At 44.3% G+C, this 21,616-nt stretch overlaps 1 protein-coding gene across 1 annotated transcript in view; it reads right to left on the bottom strand.

The window, feature by feature from the left end:
- The window catches only part of EVA1C (eva-1 homolog C), a 57,648-nt gene that overhangs the window by 13,364 nt on the left and 22,668 nt on the right, over positions 1-21,616 (bottom strand). The window contains exons 2-3 of the mRNA XM_056858211.1: positions 16,258-16,454; positions 5,780-5,903 (exon numbers count right to left, since the gene is read on the bottom strand). Coding sequence (XP_056714189.1) covers positions 5,780-5,903; positions 16,258-16,454 — 321 coding nt within the window. The remainder of the gene's footprint in view (positions 1-5,779; positions 5,904-16,257; positions 16,455-21,616) is intronic.

The raw sequence follows: 21,616 nt of genomic DNA, 5'->3' as shown, positions 1-21,616 counted from the left end.
TGAGTTTTGCTAGGGTCATTAGTCTGGTTGTTCTCTGCCTTGCTGTGGATCGAGAGAGAGCAATTATCTTGTCCACCCTTTCTTTGGTTAACGACATAGAGTTGGTGTCTGAGTTGATCTGAACCCCTAAGTGGATTGTGGATTGTGATGGAGTCAGGGAACTTTTGTGGAAATTTATCAAGTAGCCATGCTCTTGGAGAATCTGAATAACTCTGGCCGTGTGAATTTTGGAAAGATCCAGAGTCGGGGCGCAGATCAGGATATCGTCCAGGTACGGATGTACCTGGATTCCTTCCTGTCTGAGTACTGCGATGACGGTTATTAGGGTCTTGGTAAATACCCTGGGGGCGGAGGTAAGCCCAAAGGGGAGGGCCCTGAATTGAAAGTGATTGCTTCCATATGCAAAACGGAGGAAGCGTCTGTGGGAAGGGTGGACCGGTATGTGGAGGTAGGCCTCCGTGAGATCCACGGCCGTCAAGAAGGTGCCAGGGAGAAGGGACTCCACGGTAGACTTGACTGTCTCCATGCGGAAATGTTTGTGGGCCATCCTCTTGTTGATGTATTTTAGGTTGAGGATGGCCCGCCAGTCCCCATTTTTCTTGGGGACTGTAAAAAATATTGAGTATACTCCCTGGCCCCTCTGGGTGACCGGGACCGGTTCTATGGCCTTGATCTGGAGGAGATGCTGAATTGCTTTCTGAGTAATGCAGTGTTTTCCTTTCTTGGTTGGGATTGGGGATCTGAGGAAACGATCTGTGGGATGGGATGAAAACTCCAGGAAGTAGCCCTGAGTTATGATTTTGGAGACCCACTTGTCCGGATTGGACAGAGTCCACCTCGCAGCGAACTGCTGGAGTCTCCCCCCTACCTGGGGATGATTGGCGTCACTGTTGATTAGTTTTGGTAAACTTGTCCCCTCTGTCCAGTCTGGGCAGGGGACCTTGTGATCTCTGGAATCTACCTCCTCTCCTGAATGGTCGAGTGCCCCAGGAACCTCTAGATTGTCCCCAGGATCCTCTCCTAAAGTCAGATCGAAATCTGGGTGAAGACCTGTATGGACGAAAGGACTGGTATGGAGATCTATGATCCTTTTTTAGTTGTGTAGGTAAAACCAGTTTTTTATCCTTAGATTCTACGAGGATGCTATCCAGTTTTTCGCCAAACAGGCGACCCTCTTTCATTGGGTATGACATTAATGTGGTCTTGGCCTTGAAGTCAGCCGGCCAAACCCTCAGCCATAGAGCCCGTCTCAGGGAAGTGACTGAGGACATTGACCGAGCCACAAAAGACATAGTGTCTAGTGAAGCGTCAGCCATGAGCGTGGTAGCACTTAGTACTCTTTCCAACCCTCCGATTACCCTAGGGTTATCTTCAGGGACCAGCTGTAGGATCTTTTTAATCCACAAATACGATGCTCTGGCAAAAATGGATGTGGTGGCACTAGCCTGAATAGCTAATGCCGAAGCCTCATGTGCTTTCCTGGCTAAAAAATCTGACTTTCTATCCAATTGATCCCTTAGGGATCCCACGCCATCCTCTGGTACTAAACCTGGTGACTGGAGATCCAGTACTGGTGCATCCACTAGTGGCACCTTTAACATATCCATGGCATGAGGCGCCAGTGTGTATAGTTTTTTAATATTAGGAGGGACCTGCCTATTAGCTGAAGGTTTTTCCCATTCCTCTCTGACTGCCCTCTGAAAGAATTCAGGAAAGGGGACTGAATTAGAGCGAGGTTGCTGTCTGGGGAAACATTCCCTAACGCCCTGTTTCCATTTAGATCTAGTCTCATCTGTGGAGTCTACCTCCTCGTTCAAATCCAGGGCCAGTATGGCTTTAGCCAATAATCCCTGGTAATCTTCTCCAGAGAACAGCCTGTTATGCTGATCTGTGGGTTGGAGAGATTCTTCGTCCGAGTCAAATTCGCCATCTTCTTTGTCCTCTCCCTCCCCTGTCTCCACTTCCTCCTCCTCAAGAGAAGAAGAAGATTTGGAAGTATTTGCTATGGTCTCCTCAGTGTTAACTATAGGAGCCTTCATAGCTGCCTTGGTGGGCCATGCAGATGTACTAGGTTTTGATGAAGCACCTGCATTACCAGTTTCCTCCACATTAGATCTAACTAGTGGGGAGGGGGGGGGAGGTCCTGAAGTCCACCAGGGGTTAGGGGGTAAACGCGCTTGGTAAGCTTGAAATGCTAACCATTGGCGCTGGAGGGCACAGTTAATGAGATCATCGGCATTCTCCCAAGATAAAAAATGGCCGCCCGCCACCGATTGAGGGGGGGGGTGCCAGAGCCCGGAGGAAGAAGCCCGGATGCCGCAGAGTTACCAGCCATTAAGTGTGGGGAAGCCTCCGCTGCCGATTCCGAGGACGCCTGCACACTGGAGACCCGATTCAGGCGTCTGTTAGAAGAGGCGGGCGAGATCCGCCCGGCTTTCTGCCCAGCATTAAGTTTGGAGCCGCGCTTCTTCTTTTTGCCGCCCTGCTGCAGCGGCGCGGCTTTTCGCGCCTTTTTTACTTTCGGCTGCGTTGGGGACGGCTCCTGGAGAGGCGGCTCCGAATGCTGCGGCATGATCCCTAATGGTCCGCAATCGCGGCCGTTGGGAGAGCCGGTAGGCTTGTGGGAAGTTTGAACTAGCCCACTGTGGAAGTTCTTTTCAGAAAGGAGGTCGTCCTCCCTAAGCACAATGGCGTCGGCCATTTTGAATTCCTGTCGGCTCTAAGCCGAAGGAAAACTCACACACTGGGAAGGGAGGGAGGGAAACAATGGGAGCAATAACGAAGGGAACAAAGAAGACAACTTACAGTTAAACAAGGTAAGAAAGACGACACAAACTCTCCTAATTACTCCTAACTCTGAGAAAAGCACAGAGCTGTGCGGATGCTGCTGCTCTACCCGTGGAGGCAGGACAAAGACTGGCTTCCTGCAGGCTGTTTTCCCGCCAATAGAGACAGGAAGTCAAGGTCTTTGGTCCTGCCTACCCGGATGGAGAGGGAAAACAACCCAATTCTCAGGATGCCCTTGCCTCAGGGGAGAATATTACATATCATTGCAGCAGTTCTCTTTCTAGCAATATCAGAGGGATCACTCCTTCACACTATTGGCTACATATATGTACATCCACACTGACATTTCTGAACATGATTCTGTACTTAAAGATTGGTGACAATAAGCGTGTATGAATTTGAGGGGTGTCATTCTTAAGTTAGGATTTGGGGATCACAGCTCTGGGTTCATGATTTTATCCGATACGTGCATCTACAGAAAAAACCAACATGGGGGGCAAGGTGGGAGGCACAACCATTTGCATGGCCCTTTGGATGTAATAGTAAAGGATATAGATGATATATCTTGAATTCTACTCACCAAAAGCCCCGTGTGCAGAGAAATGTTTTGTCAATTGGGGGGGTGAGGATGTTTTAGATCTGCCCCCTTTCTAAGGATGCTTTCTTCCAACAGAAATACCTTATTCTTTAGTAGTGTGCCTATTTCCTTTTCTTCCCTCCCTACCCAATACTGAGAAAATTTGTTGCCTTGGAGAAGTTACAGGGGTATAGCCTTTGAACAGATCATACTAAAGATATGGATGAGAAGCATTAAGATGAAACTGGTGAAAAAACTCATTTGTTAAATTGGCAGTGCAATCCTAGTTACACTCTTCTAAGCCCATTGATTTTAATGGGCCTTCCCAGGAATGAACAGTAAGGCTGCAATCCTGAACAAGTATCCATAATTTATTTATGTATGTTTATTAAAGCACGTATATCCCTCCTTTCTACATGGTTCTAGGCAGCTTGCAATAATAATTAAAACATTTTCAGCTAAAATCAAAAATAAAATAGCAAGCCCCAAATATCTCCCCCTTATGCTTGCATAAAAGCAACTCCCACTGAAATGAAAGGGACCTAATTCCAAACAAATCCATATATGAATGCGGTTCCAGAGACATGATATTCATTTTTCATGACAATAGTCCATAATTCAATTTTCCTTGAGAATAACATGATGTATATGATTTTACCGACTCCAGGAAATAAAGTCATTCAAAAACCCTTGGTATTTCCCCCAGAGATGTCTAATATGTGTGTCAAAAATTATGTATGCAGTATACACAAACAAGTAATGCATGTTCTGTCCTTAAGAGTTAACATAACATAACTCTTAACATAAAAGAATCAGGATAGTAATATCTAAGACAACCTGAGTAAATTTCCAAAAAAAAGAACAATAACTATTTGGATTGAAGCAAATAAGTACTATTAAGTAGACAACTAAAAAAAGAGCCTCAACTCAGCTAAAGCTAGCTGTGTCCAAGTCCCACTGAAAACAATGGGACTAAAGTTAGTAATGAATCATGTGTTATATTGGTTTTAATGGAACTAGGCACAACTAAGTTTAGCTGGACAAGAGCAGAAGTCTGCATTCCCTGTACATTCTCTTCCTGGACTTACACCAAGATTAGATGCAGATGCACATCTGCACTGTGAAGTGCATCTGGATATATAGCATCACTACTGTAGAGTGTTTACCCTCAGTATGAACACTATTCAATAACTAAAAGAAAATCAGAAAGAAAATCTATTTTTAAATTTACAACAGAAAATCTGACATATCTCTAAATCCAGTGTTTTGGAACCAACAATCCACCAGCTGAAAGTGCTGATGGTTGCAGATCTTTTCTACTTTTCTCCCCCCGCCCCCATCAGTCCCATCTGATCTTTGGAAAGTCGATTCCAAGGGCCATGGGACCTACATGGACTGATAGGTCAAGTGGAACTGGGGGCACAAATGGAGAGAGAAGAGGAAGCAAAATCACGATTCCTGCCTCTGATCAACTTTCCTGGCATTGAAGTATGGATGCTGGGGTTGGGGAGATGAATTCAGGAAAGATCCCCAAATTTTGGATCTTGCAGATCATGGGATTCAACATGAAATGTGTCCAACAATAATAATGCTGGAATTTTTTTATTTTTTTTTTAAGTTCTATGCCTATCCACAAAACAAGATTCTGGCCTTGAGGGCACACTCAGCTATTAATATCAAAGAAGGAGCTATTTGAAAGAGGAAGATTATTTACCAATGTCAAACTTTTCTCTCCCTTGTCCATTGCTACTATAGTGGTGGTATTTGGTGAGTCTATGCTACCTCATTTTGAGCGTGGTCTTTCTATGGAAACAAAGAGTAAGACAGGAAACATATGAGATAGATTTCTGAACTACGTATGGTGCCTTTAGTATGCATGTGAAGGAAGGAAGATCAATGATAGACATATACCTGCTTTCCCTCTAATCTGTAAAGACAAAGAGGAAAAATGTAGTGGAAACTGTAGACACAGCAATAGTCAGTGACCAAGAATACACGTTAGCATAACCTTGAGGGACATTTCTTGTTATTAAACAAACTCTGACAACTATTCTTTTTATCTTCTATCTTTATTCACCTTTTTACTCTTCCCTTGGACCTACTTTTCGCCCTACTGTGAATAACTGCGCTTGTGAGAGGGGGGATCATTTCTAGTAATCTGTGAGAACATAAGAGATATTAGGCCACATCTGAAAAGCACCTACAAGTCTGCTTTTTGTCAGCATGGAATTTCTCTGCCAGAAATGACCATGTTTGCACATGCTGCATATGAGAACAAAACATGCCTAGGAAAAACCACAAACTTTGATGAAGTGAATACTTGAACACTTCTGAGCACCATATAGATTCATGCAAATATTTCTGGGCTGGCACATAAGACACGAATGGGACCTGCTTGTTCTACAACTTACTTACTAGGTTTGCATTTAAAGGAGACTAGGAGGTATTTAGTGATTCCAGGACATAGATCTGCTCCAAAAACCCAACTATTCACAAGAAGTTGGCATGCTCTCAGGTCCTGGCATTCATCCAGCACTTTCTAAAATAATGAGCGAAAAAGCATAGACTTGAAAAACAGATTACGAAGCTGAACAACATTTAAAAACCATTCACTGAAATATACATTAGAAAAGTAATTACCATTATATTACTAAATTAGTGCTCAATTACTATGTAAATCATATTACGTTCACAAGGACCCCTCAGTTAAGCAGGCTAATTCAAATGGCAAATTATTGTGGGTGAAAGAGAAATTCCTATGATGTCGATGTTGTACATAATATTGGGTAAATATCTGAAATATGTCCTAAGTAAATTTTAGCTTGCTTTCCTATGCACAGCCAGTTTGATATATATGTGCTAAGCATTTTGAATTGGATCCTTCAGTTAGCCGAAAATTTAGTAGAGATTCATCCCTTTATATGTAGACATTAAAAATGTACCGTGTGAAGGGGCCTAGGCATGACACAATATTTTCTCAGCCCAACCCCCTTACTAGAATCATTTGGCTAAAATTTAGGTCCACAATTGATTAAAACCATAGATGGTTAACCAATAGAGCTAATTTTATTTGGAACTGGCAAATTTTAATCAGTGGAGCTACAAATAAAGGGCATATGGTTTAATCTTTGACTATTTTGGTTCTTGTTACTGTAATAGGAAAGGGAACAGGAAAACATTAAGATGTCCCTCTCCTTTTAACATAAGTTATTGGTAAGTTATCTTGGAGATCTCAAAAAGATACCTGTATTGAAGTTTTTGCAATATAAACACTACGCAATTGTGAAAGTGTGTGTGTGTATATGTATACATACATATATATATACACACACACACACTTATATGTATGTATGTATGTATGCATGTATGTATGTATGTATGTATGTATGTATGTATGTATGTATGTATTTTTGCTGAGTTTATCCATCTCTATGTCACATTTTTATTCTGCCTTTCCTCCAAGGTGTGGCCTGACAAAGACAGACCCTCAGATTTAAAGTCATCCAGTGTCACTCATCACTCACATAAACAGAAGTTATGGATAGACCCCCTATCAGAAAACGGCAAGAAAGGAAGAGGAACAAGCCCCCGTAAAACAGCCCGCCTGCACTCTGAGTGGGAGCTAACATTATCAAAGGCGAGGGGGGGTCAGTATCCTAGGATAGTGATTGATCAGCGAAACCAGTGTCTTGTTTATCACCATGGCTCCTAAAGTTACAATAGTGATTCTTCTTGGGTTATCAACTTCAATCTTGTTCAAATCACCAGTGAATAAATATTGAAAGGTAAATATTTTTACATCGATGACAAATTAAATAATGTATTGATGAAGCTTCAAGCATTTGTAAAATTGGGCATTGCCACTATTATCTCTAAAAAAACGATTAAATCAAAATGTGATCCTGCTTCTGAAAACAAATTAGACAAGTTGGCAGGATATTACAGTTTGCCTACAAATCAGTAAAAACATATAAGAACTGATGCTCAATTAAGTATAGTTGTTGAAAGTGGATTGAGAAAACTGAACCTTGGCTTACCTGTGAAGGTTCCTTCTACACTGAGGGAGGAGTACATCTTCACCAGCGGGTTTTGTCGTTCCTATGCTCAGGGAGGCAGGATCCAAAAAACCTTTGCTTCCTGTCACATGTGCTAGGACCGCCCTCTGATATCCAGTTTGAGGACTTCCATAGCAGAATTTTTAAAAACAGAAAGACAGATGTGCACCCAAAAAAACAAGGAGCAGCCACTGCAAAAAACACAGCTTAAAACCAAGAATTAGTAACAAGTAGAACATGAAAATACTTTATTCTAATTCCCCTTATTTATTATTCCTATATATAACGTATTGTTTTCCCATTTTTAATTTTTTTTAAAATTCAGTTTTATCTGGACACTTGACATTCTTCATCTTGATCCATTCTTCACCCTGGGCGGGCAAGATGTACTCCTCCCTCGGTGTAGAAAGAACCTTCACAGGTAAGCCAAGGTTCCGTTCTCCCATTGAGTTCGGAGTACATCTTCATCAGCGGGATCTTCAAAAGCTGATGTTCACTGGGAGGGAGTCTTCACTGATCATTTGATACAACATTTTGGAGGACTCTCCTGCCAAATGCTGCGTCGGATGAAGAATAGGCATTTATCTTGAAGTGTCTTATGAATGTAGAAGGGCTTGACCAGGTCGCAGCCTTACAGATTTCTTCCACAGATGCATGGCCATCAAATGCTGCTGAAGTAGCGGCGCTGTGGACTGAGTGAGCGGTAATTCCTAATGGCACTGGTATGTTGCTAAGTTGATAGCACAGCTGGATACACTGTTTGATGCACTTGCTGATAACTGCCTTTGACATTTTGCAACCTTTATTGGGTGATGAAATAGAAACGAATAAAGACTCAGCGCCGGAAATGTTCCATCCTTCTCAAAAAGATTCATAAAGCTCTTTTCACGTCCAGAGTGTGCCAGTTCTTCTCCTTTGAATGAGAAGGGTGAGGGCAAAAGGATGGAAGATGGAGTTCCTGTTGTCTATGGAACATAGAATTTACCTTCGGGATAAAGGCTGGATCATAGTACTACTTTATCCGCGTGGAAGACGCAGAGGCTTTTTCTCAATGACAAAGCTGCCAGTTCCGACACCCTTCTAGCTGACGTAACAGCCGTAAGAGAACTTTCATCCTAAGGTGACCCAGGGAAGCCTCCCATAAGGGTTCAAATGGGTGTCAAGTCAGGGCCTGGAGTACCATGTGAAGTCTTCAAGTCGGAAATTGTCAGAAGAGAGATGGCCGAGGCTCCTTTCAAGAAAATGACTACATGGGGATGCCTTGACGTTGGGTAGCCATCCAGTTGGGGAACAACCGTCGCGATCGCCGTCACCTGTCGTTTGAGAGTAGATGCCTTCAGCCCTTGAGCTAATCCCTCCTGGAGAAAGTCAAGCAAGTTGCCACTGGAAATGGTCACTGGATCAGTATGTGTTCTCCTGCACCATCTAGCGAAGGCCTTCCAGGAAAAATTGTATAGGCGCCTGGTGGATTGTTTCCTGGCTTCCAACATGGTGTCGACGACCTCTGAGGTATAGCCCGTCTCTAGCAACCTTGACCTTTCAAGAGCCAGGTGGTCAGCTTTAACCAGGCTGGATCTGGGTGTACTAAGGGGCCCTGTTGTAGAAGGTCCTGGACTGGAGGTAGGGACCATGGCTCCTGGATTGATAGCTCTCTCAGTGTCACGAGCCAAGGTCGTCGGGGCCATCGAGGAGCTGTGAAGATGACCAGGGCCCTCTCTTGTCTGATTTTTCGTAGAGCTTTGGAGCTCACTGGTAGATGTGGAAATACATAAAGGAGACCCCGTGGCCACGGGGACAATAGTGTGTCTATTCCCTCTGCCCTTGGAGGCATAAATCTTGACAGGAACCTTGGGAGCTGGTAATTTTCGCCTGTTGCGAAGAGGTCCATGATGGGTCTTCCGAATTTCTCCGTTATTTGAAGGAAGGTCTCTTTCTTCAAGGACCACTCCCCCTCGTCCACCTGCTATTGGCTGAGCCAATCTGCCTGCTCGTTTAGTACTCCTTTTATGTGCTCTGCCCTGATGGATGCCAAGCGAGCCTCTGCCCAATTCAGAATTGTTATGGCTTCTGGGTGAAGGGAGGAGGAACAAGACCCGCCTTGCTTATGTAAGCTTTTGCTGAGACATTGTCCGTTCTCAGCAGGACGTGACTGTTCTTGATTCTTGGCTGAAACTCTTATCAAGGCTTTCCGGATTGCCTGTAACTCCAGCCGATTTATGTGGAGGTGACTCTCTTCCGGTGTCCAACAACCCTGTGCTACTTGTTGCTGCAGAATCGCCCCCCAGCCTTCCAAGCTGGCATCGGTGAAAATCTGGATCGTGGAGATCGGGAGATAGTTCTGGCCTTTGGCTAGGTTGTGGGACCTGGTTCACCACCTTAAGCTGTCCTTCACTTGTCTCGGGACGGTGAGGTGTGGGTTCTTCTTTTGAGTTATCTGCAGTTGAAATGGCTTGAGAAACTATTGCAGGTCCCTCATGTGGAGGCGAGCCCATGGCACAATCCCTATGCATGCCACCATTTTCCCCTCCAGTCTGACTAAGGATGACAGGCCGGAAGATTTGGAAAGAATCACTGTCCTTGTCAACTTGACAATGGAGGAAATCTTCTCTGGTGGAAGGAAGACTGCATTCTTGTTCGTGTCTATGAACACCCCCAGGTGATGGACTGGATGAACTGGGACGGAGAGAGGGTGCTCTTGGTCCGGTTTACCAGGAAATCGTGGAGTTCTAGAGCCTGGAGGATGGTCTCCGTGTGCTGTAAGGACAGTTGTTCTGAAGGAGTGCTCACCAGGATATCGTCTAAATATGGGAAGATGTGGATCCCTACCTCTCTCAGGTGAGCCACCAATATCACCAGGACCTTGGTAAAGACCCTCGGGGCCGATGAGAGACCAAACGGGAGGGCCCGAAACTGATAGTGATCGAGGCTGTACGCAAAGCGGAGAAACTTTCGGTGCTCAGGGTAGATGGGGATGTGTAAATACGCTTCCATCAGGTCTATTGACGTCAGAAACGCTTGGGGACGAAATGCCTCTATGATGGACCTGAGTGTCTCCATCCTGAAACGTTTGAGCTGGATAAATTTGTTGACGTGCTTTAGATTTAGGATTGCGCGCCAATCTCTGTTTCTCTTCGGAACGGTAAAGAAAATGGAGTATACCTCGGCACACCGTTCTGTCTGGGGGACTGGTTCAATTGCCCTGATTTGAAGCAGGTGGTCTATGGCTGCTTGATTGCGGGCTATCTTGTCCGGTTTGGAAGAGGAGGGGGAGAGAAAGAAGCAGTTTGGGGGGATTTGTGTAGTTCTAGGCTGTATCCCTCATGAATAATCTTCTGCACCCAAGTGTCTGGGTGAAGGGAGTCCCAGGTACTGGCAAAAAGCTGGAGTATTCCCCCCACCGGACTGTCCCAGCAGTCATTGTTTCCCGGGTTTCTCACTAAATCTGTTGGACTTGTCCAAGTGTTGTTGTGGCTGGAATCCCTTGTTAAACCTGGGGCCCTTGCGAAAGGATCCCCTTCCAGAATTCCAGTTGTTCCTTCTGTCGTCCGCTCTGCCCCTTGCCAGGGTATGAGAGGTTCGGAAGGGACGAAAGGAAGAAGAGTAAGAGGTCTTACCTTCTTTCCTTATGTATTTTGGCAAGGCCTTTTTCTTGTTTTTCGTCTCGACTAGTATGTCCTCTAGTTTAGAGCCGAAGAGCCGATCACCCTCAAATGGGTATCCCAACAGGATGGATTTGGAACCGAAGTCAGCTGACCAGGACCGGAGCCAAAGTGCCCTCCTAGAAATAGAGGAAACTGCCAGTGCCCTGGCTGACATAGTCATGGAATCAAGAGTGGCATTTGCCATAAAATTTACTGCTTTCAGAACTCTGTTAAGACCACTCAGAACCCTTTTATTGTCTTGTGGAGTCAGGTCAATTATTTTTCTGATCCACATGATGGATGCCCAAGCCACCAATGCTGCCGTAGCCGATGCTTGTATGGATACGGCCGAAGCCTCATGGGCCTTTTTGATAGCATAATCAGCTTTTCTATCTATAGGGTCCCTGATGTTGCCAGCCCCATCCTCAGAAAGTAAGCCGGTGGATTGCAGAGCGGCGACTGGTGCTTCAACTAAGGGATCCTGAGGGAGGTTAGAAGCTCGGGACTCTAGATTATACATTCTTCTAACAGCAGTGGGGAGCTGTCTGTTAGAGAGAGGCTTCTCCGATTCATTTTTGAGAAGGTCCTCAAAGTATTCAGGAAAAGGCACAGCCCGGGTATGGGTCATCAGTCTGATGAAGAATTCCTTCATGCCCCTAAACTTAGTCTTACTTTTGGAAGCCTCTGAGTCCTCATCCTCATGAAGATCTAAGGCTGCCAATACCTAGCTCAGGAACGCCTGATAATCTTCCCCGGCAAATAACGGGGATTGTTGTTCCTGATTTTGAGTCTCCTCCCCCTGCTTGTCTTCTCCTGAGGAGAACTTGCCCTCTTCTCTATCGCTAGAAGAGGAAGAAGGAGACCTATTCCTGCTGGAAGAGGACAATGGTGCCTTCCTTGCTGCCTTAGTTGGCCAGGCATGGCAAGCGTCGCTGGAGCATTCCCCAGGTTCTGACTCAGAGTGGATGGAAGCCCTGGAACCCGGGGATGAGGCACTGGATCTTGTGACATCCCCACAAGAATGGACGCTAATTTGGGCAAACTCCTCTCTCAATGCCTGCCGCATTAAATTTATCAGACTTAAGTTGCCCTCCCCCACTTCCGCAATTAAAAAATGAACATTTTCAACATTACCCGGGGTAGTCCCAGTCGCATGAACTCCAGAGGAGCCGGCATCACTGGGATCAAGTTCGCCTTCGTAACCTCTAGAGGCCGAACGGGGAGTTGTGGCGGCCATCTTGTCCTTGCACGTCTTTTTCACGCCGTTTTGAACGTCTCCCAGCTGGAGGCTCCGTTTTTGTGCCGCCGCCTGCAAATCGGGCCGATTTGCCCATTTTCCCCCTTTGCGGCTCTTGGACGCTGCTAGGGAAAGCTGTCGGGGGGCGGGGGGGAAGGAGTCCTTCAACTTGCACCTCGTCTCCTGACATTAATTCCTCTGAAGCCCTATCTCCACTCTCAGACATATTGTAAACGGAGGGGGGGGGAGGGGAGGGGGAGACAGTGGCAAAGACAAGGGAAAACAGTAGATACAAGAGGAAAAGGCTGCTGGGTGCACACAGACCAAGATTAGGACTAAGAAAAAACACAGAAATAAAGTTAGACAGGAATAATTATGAAGTGCAAAGGCTAGGAAAGAAGGTTTGCTACAGAGCTAACCACAAATGCTGCTTCTCCCTCTAAGGCAGGAAGAGAACTGGATATCAGAGGGTGGTCCTAGCACATGTGTCAGGAAGCAAAGGTTTTTTGGATCCTGCCTCCCTGAGCACAGGAACGGAAAAACCCGCTGATGAAGATGTACTCCAAACTCAGTGGGAGAATTGCCATTTATAATCTGCTATTTGATATTTGTAATATAACTTTAAAAACCCTCAATAATAACTTTTATGTAGAATCCAAAAGCAGAAAACTGGGAAATCATCAATGGAATAAAATGATACTGAATTCCTACTGCACTCTGGTAGTAAGCTGAATTGTTGTCTATGAAGGCAGAATTGTCCATAAGGCAGAATTGGTGTCTATGAAAATTTGTTCATATTTTACATTATGTTTTAAAAGAGAGATATGTTGAATATTAAATTGGCTATGTAAAATATCGAAAGCCACTAATATACTAATAATTAAAAACAGAATATTCACCGATTAGGAGTGATTTAATTTTTCTCAGGTTTAAGACTCTTTCTGTAAAATAATACTGGGCTTGGGCTATGCAGATCTCCATTTCTGTTCCAGAGAGAGTGGGTAGAATGAGATCATCAGAAATTGTTTCCAACAGTTCATTTTACTGTGTCTGATCTGAGACAGTTGGGAGTTGTTGCTGTTGTTGGGGTTTTTAATGACAATACCAGACATAAATCTTCCATTTGAGTGCTGTGTTATCATATTTGTAAAAGATTATGGGTGCAATCGAAAACAGGTCTACTCATAAGTAAGTCTTATTTCATTCAGTGTGCTCTGGGTTTGCAGCCTGCACTATTTTTAAGAGCTGAGATACAGGCCTGCTTCAAAGAATTTTCTGTGGAAGCCCACCTAACCCCCACAGATTAATCATGTGAAATTTGGTCTGATGCCAAGTCAGTAAGTAAACAAGGGACAGGTGAGATCCTTGCATTTTTAAAAGAACAGCTGTACTTTCACATGGCCTAAAAGTCACTTTACAGCTGTTAGCTACAATGCAGCTCACACAAGTCAGGCTTACAAAACCCAATTCCAGCACCCACGAATATATGAACACTATATCATTATACTAAACTACTTTTATGCTCTTTACCAGAGACAATAAAGAGTTTTAATGATGCTACAAACACTAGACCCCTATGCCTATTAAAGGCCTAGAGTCTCTGTCTATAAAAATGGTGGCCACCAGTTATTTGTTGAAAGAAGGAACAGTGACGTCCGGGACCAGAAGATGACACTATTCACCAATAAAGCCTGAAAATCACTTGACAACATTCTACGCAACTGCACAGAAAATCTGTGTGTGTGTGAACGCATGGAAAGTATCATAATTGTGTTATGTATGAAAACTGAAAATTCATACCAGCTAAGATCACATGCTAGGTTAATCTCTGATCCAAAATTGTGTTTATTATTACAGTAACCATTTGTTTATATTTTCCATATTTGATTATTTTAATCATATTATTATAACTGCAACTGTGAATGTAACTACTGCATATTTTTTGATTAATGCGTAGGATCCAAGCTTCCATAAACAAAGTGAGTTCACGGTAGGGATTTTCACCTCCTACTGTTTCCTGCAGTGTCCTCTGCCCTGTCTGAAAAGTGGTGCTGAGGACAGCAGGACTCTTATCATGTCTTACGTGCATATACAAATTACAGTTACATCCAGTAAAAAAAATTCTTGGTGTATAACTTTTGTGTGTGTCTTACATTCAGGGTTGTCTTATTTTTGAGTAAAAGCAGTATACATGACATCCTGGATACAAATGAAAGGGTAGATTGTGGGACCACCAACCTGCTCAACTCCTTTTTCAGTCTACTTACAGATTGATAAAGAAGATGATGTATACAAATATTACAGTCATGGACAAGATTGGTTCAACTTCCTAAGACTGTTCCTTTTATTTGATTTTGTCATACAATTTGGAGAACTTCTTGAATGAGCAACAAAAGAGAAAAAATAATTGCTATAGATTGTATATACGGATTTGGATTTACTATCCATCTCACAATATAAAATTGATCTGGTGTTGACATGACCATGGACTAACAACATCTGCAATTGATTTCAGGTCATGAAATCAAATCAACCAGCTGCTTCATAGGAATGTAGGAATTTGTTTGGAATCATCTGGGTCTAGGACTGCAAGGTTTTTTTTTCTGTTTAGAGATTTTATTTTCTATTCTTATGCTGGGAATTTCTTTTAAAAAAATCCTTCAGACCTAGAAAATTATTACTGTCATCATAATATTTGGACAAGAGAGTTCACAGGAAAGGTAAGTTTAAAAAAACTGGTTTGTCCAGGCTAAAGAACAAATTTCCCTACCTTCTAAAACGAGATTTTATTATGACAGGAGTACAATGCCTACCCTTGTGTTTACACGATGGCCTTTAAATGTCTACAGGAAGACTGTCAGAACAGTAAGGCATATAGGTCAAGAATAGGTGGAAAGGGTCAAAGAATATATAGCTTTTCAGCCAGCCTTGTTAATCAGTTATTTGCCATTCAGCACTTACATTGTTGGCAACCCTCAATAATCCCAGTAAGCGTTGCCAGGTCCCCCCCTGGCGGGAAATAGGGTTGCCAGATCCAGGTTGGTAAACTCATGGAAATTTGGGGATGAAGCCTGGGGAGGACAGGAACCTCAGGGGGGTAGAATGCCACACAGTCCACCCTCCAAAGCATCCATTTTTTCCAGGGGAAGTGATATCTGTAGTCTGGAGATTATGTGTAATTCTGGGGGATCCCCAAGTCCCACCTGGAGGCTGGCCTCTCTAGTTCTAATCAAATGATTCCATAAGTGAACAGTGTCACTGTCTGGAAGTCTGAACCAGAGCTCCCATGTTAACAATTTGGGCTAAACCCTTCTGGAACACCACTGAGAAGTCCATTACACGAAACAAGTCCATCAAAAGTAGCAGACTGGCACAGACAAATCAACGTTGAGCCAGTGGGTGTGAATCTTAACAGGTCCCCTCATTGTTTCTCTTCTGTTCCATTCTGCTTGGCAAGAGCCAGTCTTTTAATCTGGATCATAGCTTGCAGCACTGATCCAAAACATAGGCACGCCACCACTCAACCCACTTTCGGAATCTCTTTGTGCTTTTGCTCACAGTGATCAGTTTGGTTTAATTAGCAAAACAAGTATTTTAAAAATATATATTTAAATTTGTATTGTTCAAAATATTATACACCCGAATAAAATATACATTTTAAAAAGCAGACAGACCTGTTAAATAATAGTACAAATTAGCAATGCATATTTTAAAGGGATACAGAATTCCTCATTTGAGGAATTTTGATAACAGCCTATACAATTACAGACCTGAAAAGTATTAAAATCCATTCAGCTGCTACCCCAATTAATCCTGCCTCTCTTAATGGGCACGATTGAACACAATTGTGAACATTAGTCAAGCTTGCCTTTACTTTGGATGTTAATAAATATGGGCTATTGAACTGATTAACTATCTACGAATATTCGGAAGTTTCAAAAATATTGCAATATGTAATACCTGCAAGGTAGTAGGTGCAACACAGTTTAAAGGTGCTTTCATCATGGCTTCAGGCTGCCGTGTTTTACACATTTGGTAAGCTTTCCCGTAATATGCTGATTGGATACTTATCGTTGAATGTCGAGGACACTGCAGACTCAAATGATCACCATCGCAGGCATACGCAGTGTGATTTTGCAGAAGTTTGGTTAAGTAACCTGGAAAATATTTAGCTGTGTTACATTGAATGAGGATGTAACTTTTCCCCTCCTGAGTAGGGTTGCCAACGGCCAGGGAGTAGCAGGAGATCTCCTGCTAATACAGCTGATCTCCAGCCGATAGCGATCAGTTCACCTGGAGAAAAATGGCCGCTTTGGCAATTGGACTCTATGGCATTGAAGTCCCTCCCCAAACCCCGCCCTCATCAGGCTCTGCCCCAAAAATCTCCCGCCGGTGGCGAAGAGGGACCTGGCAACCCTACTCCTGAGGTACAATGAAAATTGCAATAATTGGCTTTATTGTAAACAACTTTAATCAGAACACAAGACTGTCTTTACAAGCTACTTTATTTTGCAGATAATGAGACTAATAGTTGGATGCCAGAGCTCTAGTACTTTCTCAAAACAGTTTACACTCATTAAAATTTGAGGTCCAGTTCCCTGCTCTGCTTCCTACTTCTTAAGTTATCGTGAGAAAGTTGTGAAAAGCCTAATAGCAACACTATTAGATCTTCAAAAGACTAATTGGATATTTTCTTCATTTTCTTTCTTTCTTTCTGCATCCTGTGGCAGAGATCGTATGTCTTCTGACGCCCTGTCACAACCCCTTCCCAACAACTCAGCGACTGTGACTCAGAGTCCTTGGGGGAAAGAGCCTGAGGAGCCAAGGCCAGCAGCTGAGGAGGGCCAGAGGCACTAGGGAGGGTCCAGCACTGCAGAAACCTCCTGTTGACAATGAACCACCAGCGCCAGAGGGCCACCTTGCCAGAGCCTCCTAGAGAAACCTCACCACCAGCTCCTGAGGCAGCTAGGGTTGCCAGGCAGGAGCTCTGCGGAGATGGGGCTGGGGTGGTGATGAGCGGGGCTGCACAGACGTCACTTCCACGTCAATGGGGAAGTGCCGGATCATGCCAGGGATGATCTAGAACTGTCCCCCCCTCAAAGCTCTATGGTTTCCATACATGGTGGGGGTGTGGCAATGAGGGTTGCTGGCATGATGACATCACTTCTGTGTTGATGCGGAAGTGCCGGGCTGCGCTGGGGATGCTCTAGCATTTTCTCCCTACCCCCCCAGACCAACCCGGCACTTCTGCATCAATCCAGAAGTGATGCCATCATGCCAGCAACGCTCATTGCCACCCCCAACCCCCCGTCCGCTGGGCCTGGTTCCACCTGGCGAACAGTTGAGGGGCGGCAGGCAGCCCGGTGAATTGATGGGCAATTGCCCACCATCACTGGGAAGTTGGGAACTCTAGAGGCAGTTGCCAAGTCTCCTTTGTGCAGGGGCCCATAGCCCCCCAGGATACTCTCCCACTTGGCTAGAACAGGGGCGGCAGAAGTCCCTGGCTGAGGTGGCACAAGAAGGCAAAGGGCCGGATTGGCTGTAAGCAACACAACTATTGAGCTAGATCAGTGCTCTGATGGTGGCACTTCCTTGCAGGATTCTGGCCAGAGCACAACACAGCCTCAGGGACTCCAGAACTTGCCTGCAGTGCAGCTAGGGTCAATTACCTCTCAGCCTATTTAGGCTGAGCCCTAGGAAGACAGCCTTGCTAGATCAACCAGTCCACAAGGTGCAACCCCTATGCTCCAAGTTTCCACTTGAGCCTCCAGCCCCAAAGCCTTGCCAGACCCAACGGTAATGTTCTACTTCTGGGGAAACCTGATTCGGCCAGGTGGCAGAGCGCAGGACACATCCTGAGGAGAAGAATGCTAAACATGGTAATGTTTAACTGATGTAGGATGTCACTGCTGGTTTGGTACCGGCCGTGACGTCACACATTGGTGTGACTGTCTCTGCCCTCCAGTTTCTCCTGGGAGTATGAAAATAGCAGCTGGTAATTCTAGCCTCATCTAGTCCAGCATCCTATTTCACTCAGGGGCTCACTAGTTGCCCTGGGGGGGCCCAACAAACAGGGTATAGGTAACAACCCCCCCTTGTTGCCTCCTAACACTGGGTTTCCGAGGTTTATATGGAGGTTCTCTTTACTTACCATGGCTAGAACCCTTGATAGACCTATCCTTTATGAATTTGTCTAACCCCCTTTTCAAGCCAGAATTATAATGTCTAATTATATAAACTATTTATTTTAATTTAATATCTTTCCTGGTGATACCTAGCGTAGATTTTGCCCTTTTCACTGCCATCACACATTGATATTTTATATCCCTCTCCCTTGGGATGCACATCTTAACATGGTGAGGGTGTTTGTGTGAGACAGCAAAACCATAAGGGGTCTAGACTATCAAGAGGCTAAAGTCCCAGAAGAGTCACTCAAGGTGGAATGATCACAGCTGAGACACCAGACTAAGATCAATCCACCCCTTCAGGGATCAACTGCCACATCAGCAGAAGAGAATAAATGGTTCCAATGGTGATGGGGGCAGAGGAACCCTTGAAGGGTAGCTACTAGGCAGCAGCAATAGTGGAAGGTGACACTGGTGGCGGGTCTTTCATAGGCAACGGCAGCGGCACTTTAGCTAACCCTGGTTAGTACTGTGCAGAAGAAGACAATGGTAAACCATTTCTGACCATCTCTTACCTGGAAAACCCTATGATGAGACAATCCAAAATGACAAAAGATATAGAGCTGGAAGATGGAACCCCTAACCGGTAGATCAGATGGCACTCAATCAGCTACTGGGGAAGAGCTAAGGACAACTATGACTGTCACTATTCTTAATGATGCAACTGGGCTAACGCAGAAAGGACATTCATTTGTTGATGTGAATGGTTGCAAAAAGAATGCTTGAAGCTGTTTGATGCATATAATAGGAACATGAACTGTGAGAAGTATAAATCAAGGTAAGCTTGAAATCATAAAAAGAGAAATGGAATGTTTAAGCATTGCAATCTTGGGAGTGAGTGAACTAAGGTGGACTGAATTAGGACATTTTCAGTCAGAAAATTATGAAGTGTTTTACTCGGGGAATGACTCGGGGAACACAGAAGAAACGGGTTGCTCTAATAGTGAGGTGAGATGTAGCACAGGCAATCAGTGGCTATAAGGCAAAGTCTGATTGAATAATATCAATCAGAGTTCAAGGAAAGCCTATCAACATAACCATCATTCAGGTTTACGCTGGAACTTCAGATACTGATAAGGAAGAAACTGAAAGTTTTTATGCAAGCATCCAGGAAGAAATCAGTCACGTACCTAAACATGATGTGCTGATAATCTAGGTGACTGGAAGGCAAAAGTAGGAAACAAAGCATAATCAAATATTGTTGGCGGATTTGGGCTAGGAGCACAAAATGAAACAGGAGAGCGACTCATCGAATTCTGTGAAGATAACTATTTGTTCACTGCGAACACGTTTCAGGCATCCAAACAGATAATTGTGTATGTGGACATCACTGGATGGTCAATATAGAAATCAAATAGATTACATAATTGGAAGCAGAAGATGGAAAAGTTCTATGCTCTCTGCTAGAACAAGACCAGGAGCTGATTGTGGTACAGACCATCAATTGTTAATATCAAAAATTAGAATAAAGCTGGTTGAAAACACCAAAACATTCACAGTGCCAAAATACAACCTAAACACCTTTCCAGAAAAGTTTAAAGACTAAGTAAAGAATAGATTTGCACTACTAAGTTCAAGTGAACATGAGCCAGAAGAACTATGGGTTGAAACCAGAGATATTATCAAGGAAGAATGTGCAAAGACTATTCCAGTAGCCAAAAGAAATGAAAAAGCCTAAATGGATAAAATTGTTAGAGATAAATGAGAAGCAAAAGTAAAATATGACAGAAATAGAATCAGAAGTCAAAATGAAGCTTTCCAGTGACTTGCACATAGAGCCAAAAAGAAGTATTATAATAGTGTAAAGAAATAGAAGAGAACAACAAAAAAAGGAAGAACAAGAGATCTGTTTCAATAAATCCAGGAAATCAAAGGGAAATTTAACGCACGGTTAAATATGCTGAAAGATCAAAGTGGAAATACATTAACTGAATAGGATAAAATATAGAAAAGATGGGAACAATACACTGAAGAACTATACAAAAGAGATGAAAGGATGAGATTCCTTCAAAGGAGAAACTTTTGAAGAAGAACCTAGAGTTTTAGAAAGTGAAGTGAAAGCTGCACTGAGAGCAGTTTGAAGAAACAAATCACTATCAGTAAAGCTATTTCAAGTCACAGAAACAGAATCCATCAAAATGTCAACAAGAATATGCTAACAAATATGGAAAACAAAACAACAGCCCACAGACTGGAAACACTCAATCTACATTCCAATTCCAAAAAAGGAGACATCAAAGATTGCAGCAACCATCGGATTGTTGCATTAATTTCTTGCAATGCAGGCATGGGGCCCTTGGCTGGCTCAGCCCATCCCCCACCCTCTCTTCTATGTGGCCGGTGATATAGGAGTGGCTGGAGACCTGCCACAAGTGGCAGAATGCTTTCTCCAGAGGTCACCAGTGCACAGAAGGGCTGGCAGCATTTATGATGACTGCTGTCAAGCACGTGGAGGGGCTGCTAGCGAGAAAGCTCGGGGATGGACAGATGCACATCATAAGGATGTTGGGGGACTTGTTGGTGATGCTACAGGCCCCTACACGGTCCACCACATTATGCCCTGCCCTAGCTACCCTCCTCCTGCTCCACTTCAAGCAGGGGTGACCTGAGGCTTAGCCTGAGGGCATCCTCAGCAACCTGGCCGGGCTGCTGGGAGGCTGACCCGCTGGTGAGCTGCGGATACTGGTGACTGCACAAATTCTCCTCGGCATCTCCCCATGACCCTTTCAAAGTGTTGGCAGCCTTTGTGTTGCTTGGGCTGAGGGCCTATTTGGGGTCTCCACGAGCGGGGAACTGCTGGGGTCCTTGCCAACTGTTAGCTGCCCAGTGACTGATGGAAGGGTTCAGTCCTTTTAAGGGGGAAGGTGTATGTGCCACAAACATGACACCTCAATCCTTGGAAATGTCCCTTTCTGGACCCCTTGCCGTGACAGGTGCAGGGCTAGGTCCCCCGCCTGCTGCCCCAATTGCTACTGCCTGCCCATCACGGCCCAACCATGAGCAATGAAACACCAGGGTGGAATGCCAGGCCGTGGTTGCTGGGGATGCTGATGTGGTTGCAGCCTCAGAAACCCAGCTACGAACTATTTTTCTCGCCACCCAGTCACTAACAAAACCCTTTAGGGAGTGGACTA

Source organism: Euleptes europaea, chromosome 12 (genome assembly GCF_029931775.1).
Source record: "Euleptes europaea isolate rEulEur1 chromosome 12, rEulEur1.hap1, whole genome shotgun sequence".
In the NCBI taxonomy this organism is placed as follows: Eukaryota; Metazoa; Chordata; class Lepidosauria; order Squamata; family Sphaerodactylidae; genus Euleptes; species Euleptes europaea.
This window is presented reverse-complemented; position numbering and strand designations above follow the sequence as displayed.